Raw genomic sequence first — 12165 nt, 5'->3', positions numbered from 1 at the left:
CATCTAATATTTATCCTTTTTGCCACTTGTAGCACAAGAAGAAGAAGAAAAAGCCAAGAAGTCAAAGTAAGTGCATGGTACTGACAATGCTGATGTGATACAACATCACAAGTTGTTTGTTATTGGTTGCATGGCTTTAAACTAAAGCCTGAAATATGGAAAGAAAAAAAAATCTAAACAGCTGTTGCACTCTTAGCCTATTTTAATATATCCAACATTTTAGAGAGCATTTCTGATTAAAAAGCCTCCAAAGGTTGTTGAAGGTCGATTTTAAACACCGTCCTGTCAGTTGCAAATTGTGGCATAGACGTGCTGGTTGGCGTGCTTCTCAAGTTTGTTTGTGCATTTGAAAGTGTTGCAGTGCTGCATGTTGTTTGACCTATGATTGTGTTTTGGACAATCATGGCTGGGCTGTGGTGATTGTGGTGGTGCTCTCAGTGTGTTTTGAACCACTGGCTGTTGATTTCTTGTTTGTGGCGTAAGTGCGATCACCTCTGTCCGTGATCAACACCTCCACAGACTGGCTGCTTGTGTGTGACGTCATAACTTCATGGGTGAATGAATGTTTAAGGTCACATGGGTCATATTTCATGGACTATTTGTTTATAAAATCTTACTTTTTGAAACAGAATCTGATGAGAGGCGTGTTTACAGATGTAACCTTTGAATGATTGCTGTCATTTTCTATTCACCGCATCTTTATATTTCCTGTTCATCATCGGCTTTTGTTGTGGTCGTTGCTCTTCCTGCATCATCCAGCCTTCCTGTTGAGTGGCTTAGTGAACATCATCCGCTATTCTACTTTTCCTAAGCCTGTCTTTTCTCTCTCTTTTGCTTCTTCTTCTCTTACTCTTGTGTCCTCGATGGCAGAGTGAACAAGACCACCACTCGGTTGGTGATTGGCCCTAAGTACAACGAGCTGAGAGACTGGCACCACGGAGTGTCTGCTCGCACCCTCAATGTCCAGTAGACCGTGTGTGTGCGTGTGTGTGATTGTCTGTCCACTTCTGCGTGTCTGTGTGTGTGTGCGCACTATATCAGTTTCACTGCTGTAGGTGATTATTGTTTACAGATTGTACTCTTGAAGTGCTGCAAGACTGAAGACTGATGGGAAGAGGGGAAGTAAAGGAGATGACAAACTTAGAGAAGAACTTCGGGAGTGTCTCACGATTTCTTTATGTGCGAGGGCTTTTTCTCTTTGTCTGCACTGTTTGTCACATTCAGACCTTTAATAAGGTTCTGGCTTCATGTTGAGCCCACCACTAATGAGAAAATAGTGTGAGCTGAGAGTTGTACTGACCTTTATTGAATTATTCAATTTACATGATGTGCAATAAACGGTACAAGAAAATGTTCATTTGTAACTGAACACACCATGCATCATATCCTGGATTTTTGAAATCATAAATCTAATCAGAAATCAAGTGGAAAATAACAAAAGCCAACCTTAGTTCCCGCTTCACATTATGTCATCAAGAGTGTGTGTAGGAGAAGGGAAAGCAATTGTTTAAGTGGTAAATCTGGTATCAGTATACCTCAGAGTAATGCAGTAATAAGCACCTCGTTTGTATTGGCTGTATCTGTTTAATTTTGGATAGTAAAGAGTAGGATCTACAAATGTATCGACATCTGTGCTATGGGAGGTTGGATCCCAACCTGGCAAGTATTTCTGTGTGTGTATATAAACTGCTCTGTTGTCGGGATGTACAACCCAAACTGGTTCTTTAAGGATACTGAAAGTTAAGGATGACTCTTTTGTGAGCAGGTCGTCGAGGTCTGATAATCAGCAAAGACTGTATAAATGCCTCTAATGCAAAAGCAGTGTCTCAAGGCCCTCGCTGTGTAAATTATCATGTCATCCCCTATGTTTACTTACTGCAGCCTGCTGACTTTAATAAGTTGTTCTTCACAGACTGAAGTTTGGAAGAAGGGAACGTAGTGGCTGGAAATTTCTCCTCTCTGTTCTGAAAATGAAATCGTATTATACTATAATGAAGCTAATAAACTGATTACAATTTTTCCTTGATTACTTTTTTCCCTCTGTTTTGATATCCCCCTTTCCATCTGTCTCTCCCCCCTGCTGTACTACATTTCCATCTATCTTTCCTCTTTTAGTTCCCTCTCTCATAAAGACACAGGCGCAGGGGAGGTCAGGTATCAACACGCTAGTCACTTGTAAATAAAAAATAACAGTAGCATAAAGATCTTTAGTCTTTAACTAACTGACCACGTCTCGTCTGTTGTGTACAAAATACTTTGCAATAATACTCTACTGGACTGAAGATTTAATACCACGAGTTTGAGACACTGGAATGTTGAAAGCTATGACACTCCTTTCATAAAACTGTATTATTTTCTCACTTCTGACGACACCAAAATAAACTCATATTTATATGAATATTGTTTACTTAAAACATGCTGAGCTCTGGAGTGGCCATAAGAGAAAAGAAACAAATTGTGAGTTAAGACAGAACAAAACAAATATTGATGCCATGAAATGGAACTAGTTACTTACCTAATTTGTTTCCACAAGATGGAACTTGTTCAAAAATTTAAAAAAAAAAGTAACTGAATTGAGAGATTAAGTTAGATCTTTTGGGCAGAAATTAATGAAATTGAGAGGACAGATTATATCCCATTGCCTCAAAACATATTATTTCCTCTCTATGGCTGCTCCAGGGCTCCATAGAAACCTCCATAAGGGTGTCATTGTAAAGGCAGTAATGTCGCTCCGCTATCTGTTATCTGGCAGTGACAGATCTCCAGCTCGTCCATCCTCTGAACAAGTAGCTGTTTCATTCCCAACTGTAAGCAGACTGAAAATTGCAGAAGCTGCACCCACATCTGCCCACCACGACCAACCTCTGACAGCAGTGTCAGGTGCCAGTCGGCAAAGACAACAGGGGGAAGATGCTACGATATCCAACCACGCCCTCAATTCCCATCCTGGCTGTGTCTTAACAGCCCAAAATCAAGAGAACTGTGTGTCATCCTTAACACGCCTCCGTCAAATTACTATCCCATTGTTGTATGCAGGGTCTGTTGACTTGTTGGGTCACATGCACCCAAAGAACTACCCATTAGCTCCAGTGCTGCTACCATTAATGTACACTGGCTCAACCGGTCATCATCTTCAACCCAACCCACCATCAATCCACACCAACAGACCAAATGACACTTCACTTGATGAACTCTTGCAAGTCAGTATGGCTCAGCCCATTGGTCCAATTCAACACGCATCCTGTGCACCTGTTTTTAGTGTAAAACCTGAACACACGGAGATTTCCTCAGGTCCTGGCAACTCTTCAGCCATTCAAACTCCAGAGCCATATTCTGATCCTGAACATAGACCAGCTGCTCCAGATGGAACCGCTACACCGCAGACAAACTTTCAGCTGTCCATCATTAAAAGGTACATAGAGAATGGAACAGTTAATGAAAACTCAGTTTTATTCTAAGATGATGAGTAGGTGCACAAAACTCTGATGATGATTTCTTTCCTCAATCTTGTGCTCTGGTTCAGCAGTTCGCCTCTGATGCCACTAGAGGGCAGCAGAGACCCCAAGAAAAAGTTTTATCCCAGTAACAGTGTTGGACAGCGTGACGACCATAAGTCTCGTAAAGTGCCACACTTTGACCTCTCACCTCAACACAGGTGCCACACAACAACTCTACCGTGATTTTCACTTGAAATAGATACATTTAACAGGTTATGTAATTGCTCTAATTATCAGTACACCTTTTTCTTTCTCTTCTTTCTTTACTTTTTGTCCCCTAACTCAATTAAATAGTCATTTATCTCATAAATTGCCACTCCATCATATATTAACTACCAGTCCAGTCAGGTACAAGGTTGTGATGATTTTTATTCAACATGCAAATGAGTTCACCTTCAAAGTTAATAGAAATAAGCTGCCACACTTAATTGAACAGCCTCTTTTTTTTGGGGGGGGGGGGGGGTCAGTAGATGTTATATCACTCTCCATCTGGTGTTTTTTTTCTCCCTTTGTTTTTACTCTATATTTGTGCGTACGTAATGATTTAAAAACAGGAGAGAGCTCATGCTGAGTCCTCTAGACTTCTTGCCTAAAGCTGCCGCCCAAAACATGCAGGTCTGTGGTCCAGTTCAGGTGAGGTAAATAGTGTGTGTTTGTGTGTGTATATGGGTGAAATTCCCTCAAAGAATTTTTTTTTTTTTTTTTTTTTTTGCTTTTATAAATTGAATTGCCTTTGATTCCTTTCAAATCTTTTGTCTTCTCTGCTGGGTCATCACCTGCTCAGCCCAACTTATCAGAGCAAATCCTGGAATCCTGAAAAGGCAGCATCGCAGTCCTTACTGGATGCCCTGCTCATCAATCCAGTAGTTCAATCTCCATCACGACGCACAAGGCAAAAGAAAGCACGTAGCGTCAGTGAGCTGCACCTGCCGAAGAACAAGAGGTAGAGAGGACCGGACCTGGACAAAACTAGCGAGACCTGTTTGAGGATTCCTGTTTTTACAGAAGTTTAACTCAAAACAATCAGCGTTCAACTTCAGATGGATTAAATTGCCATTTTATTTTGTTGATTTTTCACACAGTTTTGTCCAGGTGGTGGTCCGGGAAAGAGTTCCTTTGCTATAATCCTCTCATTCACAAATGCAGTTTGTATGTCCACATGCATGCACCAAAGCACTCATCAACTAATTGCTTGAAAACCCCAGCAAGCATTGAGCCAAGGATGAAAAAATGCTTTATATCTTCCATATGGCTGACTTGTTCATACCATGAAGTTATTTTAATGACAAAATGTTCTCTGAAAATATTTATAAGTAAACATATGATAAATTTAGCTGCACAGCGGTGCAGTGGTCAGCACTGTTGCCTCACAGCAAGAAGGTTCCGGGTTCGAGTCCCAGCTTGAGCACGGGATCTTTCTGTGTGGAGTCTCCATGTTCTCCCTGTTCCTGCATGGGTTCTTTCTGGTACTCCAGCTTCCTCCCACAGTCCAAAGACATCAAGAGGGGACGAGGCTGATTGATACTCTAAATTGACCGTAGGTGTGGCTGTGAGTGTGAATGGTTGTCTGTCTCTATATGTTGGCCCTGTGATGGACTGGCGACCTGTTCAGGGTGAACCCTGCCGCTCGCCTGAAGGCTGCTGGGATAGGCTCCAGCCCCCCGCGACCCTTAATGTAGGAATAAGCAGAAGAAAATGGTTGGATTCTAAACTTAGAATTTAAATAAAGTCTCTGAATACACAGAACATTTCAGTCATGGTAATACGAACGCAGTTTTTTGTTTTTTTTAACACCACGGCAACAACAAAGACACGGTCCATATGTCTCTGTGGAGACAACTCAGACCAGCTATGACATTCTGTGGTCAGTATGAAACAACTTGGCAGCATCTCAGAGAGATCACTCATTGGCAAGTGGACACAACTGTGCACATTTAAAATGTAAAGCATGAGTGCGTGTGTATGAGTTTCAGTGGGTTGCTGTTCGAATGTATATTTTTTATATGTGTGTGTGTCCGTGTGTGTGTGTGTCCGTGTGTGTGTGTGTGTGTGTGTGTGTGTGTGTGTATACGTTGAATACGATCCAAAGAATATCATAGTGCTAAATTATAGACCATCTGTTGTGTGGTGAGGAGAGCTGCTGGACAGCAGACAGCTATGTTAATGGACCATTTGTTCAATGTTCAAACAAAACCAACACATTTATAAGATGCATCACACACGTGCTTGTTGGAGCTACATGACACAAGGGGTTACTTCAAATATGGACGCACTTGAGGGATTGAAATATTTTCTCTTCAGTAGCGTTTTAACAGCAGCAAAGTAGAAGTCTCAGTACTAGGCGACATATTCTGAAAATAGACTTCAGGCGAATATGGAAGATATCAAGAACAAGGAGAGAGGGCTCTGATTAAGTTCTGATAAAATGTAAAGGTTTGCTCTGTAAAAATGATAATACATACAGAGAAGTGAAGTGAAGATGATATAAAATAAATACATTTCTCTGCCTGCATGCCCGGTCTTCCTCCCGTCACTGATTATTTTCCCAGTTAACAAGGTTCATATGTGGCCCAGTAGGTCCAGATGGTCAGCACTCCAACCAGCTACTATTGAATCAAAACAGTAGGACTGTCCATTAATCAACCAATCAGAGTCTAGCAGAATACAGTTAAGTCCCTCTGTAATTGGCTTGGATGGTGGAGAATATTAACGAGCTGTGCTGTAATTGGCGCTAATGAATGAGGGACCGGGGAGCATCTTATTTCCTGCTCCACTTGTCACCTGTTGTTAGCGAATTACCATGGCTAACGTGAATGAATGTTATTTTGTTCACTTAGATCATTTGAAAAGATGGTGCGCGAGCATCTAATCCCACAAAACTCTAATAGCTTTATCTCATGATGAGGATGCGGTCTGGTCTTTACTGCACTGTTCTGCTTAGTCGGACAACCTAAAGCTATTATGTATGGAGCCAATGAATAAAATAAGAGGAAAATCTTAGGATTTACACAGGGACGTATCTGAGTTACTCACAATCATTTATACAACCCATAAATCATCTCAATGAATGCAGTTACTCTCATGTCACTGACATTTACAAGCAGTTGAACTGGACCAACAGAAATGCAATATGAGTTGTAAATCTGCTCCATGGAACTAAAAGCAGGAGTGGAAGTATTCCTAAAATACACGTTTTTTAATCAAACATACACGGGATGTAACAGAGATGTTGAAGAGGCACACCAACTTTTTTTTAGGGAAATGCTCTTGTTTGCCATCCTCCACAGAGCCAGGGAATAAGATCGATACCCTTTTCTCCTCTGTGTGTGTATTAGCAAGCTGACACCCTCTGAGACAGGCGGGTAGCTTAGCACAGTGACTAGTAGTGGATGGGCAGGCATAGTTGCCTTGGTCAAAAGTCATCAAATATGCTTCTCTCAAAATGACCTTTGCCTGAATTGATTGAGTTGTGTGTAACATTTCAAATTATGAGATATTGTTATTTTAGAATTGGTCCCAGAACTATTTTCCTGCCTGGATGCAGTGAAAACACAAACAAAACCCTGGTTGAAAACAGCAACTTTGTTAGAGAGGATGATTACTTTTGGCCAAACCAACATCCTCAATCTGTTTGAATCAGAGCACGTGGAGGAGTGACTATGCATTTGGAAGCTGAGTGACCAAGGTACTGTAGGTGTGGTGAACATGTGAACCTGCACATCCACCATCATCCATTTTGCGACGCTATCTAGCGGTCTCTCAATCATTGTGCGTCTCAGTTTCCTTTCAGAAGAGAGGAGCGGATCTTTTGACTTTTGTAGTTCGAGGTTGGATGGCAAGTAAGTAAATTTCCCAAGAGTTTCAGTGCTCTGCAGCCATTTGGCAGTAGACAACTGTCAAACACGTTCAGTTTTATCTCTGGCTGTGGAGGCAGCAGGTTAGTGCGCATCATATCTTCTCTTCCTATTAAGAATGTGTTGTATAAAATGATTAGCTGATAATGAGAAGGAAGTGCACTCTGCAGTCTGACGGTCTCTTTCCTACGGAGAGTTCCTAGATTAGGACTGCACCGGCAATGGGCTGATTAGCTTGAATCGATGCAAACACAACAGTCTTCGGGGTACATTTATCACAATACTTGTTGTTAGACCGGCTTGTTTGTGTAGTGTTTAACAGGATGTATATTAATCATTGGCCCCTCCTCTCTGTTCAGCTGAGATTCACCTTTTCAGAGTGTTCTTTGTGTTTGATGATAACAGCTACTAATTAAAAATGAGCTTTTGTTCCCCTCCAACCATTCCTGTCAGATGGTTGTAGTCGTTTCTACACAGTATTTCTCTTCTTACATTAAAGGGTGTCTTGGCATCAGTCAGCGACAGAGGAGGGAGACCCTCTCTTCTCCTCTCCCGTTAATGCCGTCTACATCTTTTGGTAAATTTATCCTCAACCTTCTTCTCATCCACAGTTTTTCAGCTCTTCCAGCTAACACTGAAGCTTATCATATTTAAAACAGTTATTATTAGGGATTCATGACATGTAAACTTTTTTTTTTGCCCATTAGTGATAAGCTGATATTTTATGACAGATTTAGCCGATAGCCAATAATTTGAGATGTTGATATTTTCTTTACAAAAACAAGTTTTCATGATACTCACATTTTGTTCATAATTGAAACCATGAGTAATCATCACCCAATACATTTCACAAAGTCCATAAATCATATATACATATATACAGTATATATTCCGTTTATCACATGTTAGAGACTTGAACTACAGTGCATGGTTTACTCATAGGACTGATGTTGCTAATATTTATAATAAAAAAGATATAAGACTTTTATGATAAAAAAGACCAACATCTGCCAGTGTATTTGTAGTTATTATAAAAGAAGCCCTGTTTGTGCAGCAGGGCACCATTTGACATTGTAGACGTCCAAATGAAGTGTGTGCTGAAGGGGAATGTCATGAGAGGGCAGCTGAAGCCAACGCTACACAAGTGTGGCCTTCCTCCTCTCTCCCGCTTTCTCTCTCTCTCTCTCTTGCTTGCTCTCTCTCTCTTTCTCTCCCTCTCGCTCTCGCCTGCTTTCTCTCTCGGTCTCTCTCGCTCTCTCTCTCTTATTTTTGACTTTGTCTTCCTACGAATACAAAACATACAACGTAACTATGATGGCAGTTGCTATAGCACGTGTCTCCCGTGAGCTCCCTTGCGAGCATGCACAAGGGGAAGTCAGCAGTGATCCAACTGTTGGCATCAACCACAGCTATGCATTATGGGTGCAAATATATTTGGGGAGAGATTGTTGGCCCACCCAAGCTCCTCAGTTTCCCCCTGATAAACACGCGCACGCACACACACGCGCGCGCGCACGCACGCACGCACACACACACACACACACACACACACACACACACACTCCATATTACTCATAGAGAGGTTGTTCCTTTTACATCATTTTAAAAGGCAATGGAGAGTTTTAGGCCCGGGGCTGTGTTTGATGGAAGAGCAGAGACATTTTTCTCTCTTGCGCCATGATAACTGAATGAGTTCTGGCATTATTTGCAGCAGAGATAGTCAGGAAGTTAACCACAACAATTCAGTTTCAAAACACACCAACGGCCAAAATCGTTTTATTTCGTCGAGAGAAGCACAGAAACACATAGGAAAAAAATGTAGAGTGATCCCTTTTTTTATTGTCTGCAATAAACCTTGAATATTTTATTGGTCGGCTAGGATTAATTCTGAAATTTCTCTCCTGGTGAATAACTATTTGACTCTGTGACAAAATAGTCCCACCAAGTTGAGCACAATTTTCATCATCAGTGTGTTTTGCTCAGAGAAGCATGTTTTGTCCTGAGAGAGAACATTTGGAGCTGATAGATGGAATGTGTGTCCTCAAACAGAATAAGTTGCCCTTCATGCCTTAGATCTAAGATCTGCTGTACCTTGAGACACAGCTCAAAACAAATAATGCGTTTGTTTTGCTGAGATGAAGTGGGTTGCACTGAAAGGTGTTTTGCCCATGAAATTGATAAGAATTAGGGTTGAGAATGAATTTGAAAATAAAAAAACCTTTCTCAAACAAGCTTGGAAAGACCATTTTAGAATCAGATTCCCCAGAATTGAAGAAATTTGGTTACAGTCCTGACAAGCATTCACACAACCAAGACAAAGTGATAAAGTTTTGAAACCGGATGATTTAAAAAGCGAAAATATTCATAAATCTGTAAATATATACCACATCAAGCACTGGGTTTTTTTTAAACAAAGTGAGATCTGGCATGCTATCACAATACATTTTTTGCTTTCAGCTGCTGTTTAACAGTTTAATCCCACGACAGTGAAACAGCGTAGACGTTACGTGCGAAACATCCTTAAAAGTGACAAAATCCCATGAGATCAAGTTGCAGGATATTGCAATTTCAGGGGGTTAGAAACAATGTTTATCTGTGCAGAACTAGAGAAAAGATACTCAAATATTTGACTGAATGGAGTGTAATGAACACAGTGAAGCTCTGTACCATATAGCCGAAGAATTTTGTCTGCGCTCCAACATTAGCAGGGGTAGTCTGGCATCTGTCCACAGTACATCTGGAACAGGCACTTTTGTTTAGGGTACCATGCTGTATTTCACTCCTCTCTTGCCAATTACTCTCTGTTGAGTCATTTGAATTGATCTTCTGGCACTGGTTTTGAATGGCTGTGCTGTATTATTAGTGCTGAGCAAAGCCACTCATCTCCTCTCCATCATTAGGCGGATGGCCTGGACTCTATTCTGCTATGAAAGTGGCATATGGGCAACATCTTTGTGTGTTCTGTAGTTACACCGAGTAAGTTCACTGTGAGGTTTGGCTGCAGCAGCACCCTGCGTTTTGGTTGGTACCATATTTGTCTCTTCTCTGTCAGCAGGTAGTTGGTCTGGAACATGTCTCACTGTATTTTGTCAGGGCTTTGAAAAATTAGACAGGCACGTACTGTAGATCCACCAAGACTGAGTCACAACTGAAATCCCTTGCTCAAGAATATCGAGCCTTATTCATGATCATATGCACAAATTTGTAATTACAAACAAAACATCTTTGACAGTTTGTCTTTGATGTTTCACTCTAGCCGAGTAGAGTGGAATTTCAAAGATGATTTACGCAGGAGGACTTCTGAAATTCTTGGCATCGTAAACCACGATGAAACCCACAAACACACACAAGCATCGGCCACAGAAAATACTGAGTACTCTGAATTAGCAGCATGCAAAGTAGCCTGCAATTTAGGAATGCAAATTGAGCTGATTCAACTTTGGATGGATGTGTGTGTGTGTGTGTGGGGGGGGGGGGTATTTTGATTAAATGCATTTTTATCACAAAACTTTGCCTGTGTTTTCATTTTGTCGCTTCACACAGTGAGGAGGGAGAGGAGCCTGAGCTCAGCAGCCACGACTCTGCAGTTGTCAAGACCATGATCAAAGGACCTGCAGGGACACAGGGTAAAACACTTTGTGTGTGTGTGTGTGTGTGTGTGTTTGTTGTTCTTTATTACCACATTTCATCATCACATAAAACATTATTTTCAGACCATCTTTGAGGACAGATGCTTCACTACATATTTCTCATACAACCTGTAATATAACCTTTACATCCAACTACAACTGCATTCTGTTTTGATCCCTTGTTAGAATTAGTTTTTCTTTGTCAGGGCTGCAGACATTTAGTTTAGTGAAGGAACATTTGTTGATGTTCTCTTCTGCTGACCATCATTCAAGGTTTTCCCTCATTTTTCAAAGTCCGTCATTGTCAGTAAGCACTTACTATTTATTGCCAGCTGCCATTGTCCTGGATACACAATATTTGATTTATGGACCAAACCCATTTGACACAGGTCTCAATTAAATGACTGAAATAATATTTCCACAAGTGTGAAAGATTACAATAAATAAACTTACCACCGTGGTTTCTGCGACTAAAATATATTCCTGTGTGAGATCTGTGGAATCGCACACTCAACATGCTGCAAATCCAACAAAAGCACGATGTGTAGGCATGTCGGTGTGAGATGTGTTTTACTGTAAGCATTTATTTTTCACTGTAGTAACTTGTGTAGTATAATGTAAAGTGCCTGAGGTATTTTCTCAAACTAACTCAAACATAGCCCAACTCTTCAAATAGATTCCTAAAAATAAACTCTCATCGAGGAATTCAACTGTAAGTCTTATTTTAAGTATGTACTTTCATTGATTAATATATTCCACCCACAGGCTGCAGTTAAAGTGTTATTTTCTTCTCACACAAAAAATGTTTAGTTCTAAATCCTGGCAGAGAATAAAACTGATTTACTGCCGTTGGGTTGAATGTTATTACAGCCAGTTAGCAAGGGGAAAAGGCTTATTTTCCATGGTTGAGGCGTGACATAAGTTGTGAAATAGGTCATTGCAGGCTTTCTTTTCCTTTTCTCGTCTTTTTCCTCCATAGAAGCCCATTAAGCAGGCGAGAAAGGCCCTGGTGTCTCTGTGGCGCCTTGCTTAGACACACGTGCGGCAGTTCTACTCTGTCAGAAAGATAATATTTACTGAAGGGACCTGTCAGCATGTAGGAATAAAGTTTTAAGGGCCATATGCAGCCCGACAGTATAAAGCTTTTGCGTCTTCTGCACTGATAGTTTGAGTTTATTTTCTTTA

The 12165-nt window shown here is 40.9% G+C and overlaps 1 protein-coding gene across 5 annotated transcripts in view; it reads left to right on the top strand.

Moving 5' to 3' along the window:
- pdlim5a (PDZ and LIM domain 5a) overlaps positions 1 to 12165 on the top strand; it is a 51845-nt gene that overhangs the window by 34014 nt on the left and 5666 nt on the right. For all 5 annotated transcript variants that reach the window (XM_086206260.1, XM_086206259.1, XM_086206258.1 and 2 more), the window contains 2 exons: positions 33 to 66; positions 10895 to 10977. In XM_086206260.1, coding sequence (XP_086062386.1) covers positions 33 to 66; positions 10895 to 10977 — 117 coding nt within the window. The remainder of the gene's footprint in view (positions 1 to 32; positions 67 to 10894; positions 10978 to 12165) is intronic.

Source organism: Aulostomus chinensis, chromosome 6 (genome assembly GCF_037954235.1).
Source record: "Aulostomus chinensis isolate RoL2024-O1b breed Wild chromosome 6, RoL_Achi_v1.0, whole genome shotgun sequence".
NCBI lineage: Eukaryota > Metazoa > Chordata > Actinopteri > Syngnathiformes > Aulostomidae > Aulostomus > Aulostomus chinensis.
The sequence above is the reverse complement of the archived record's forward strand: the minus strand, read 5'-3'. Positions and strand labels throughout refer to the sequence as shown.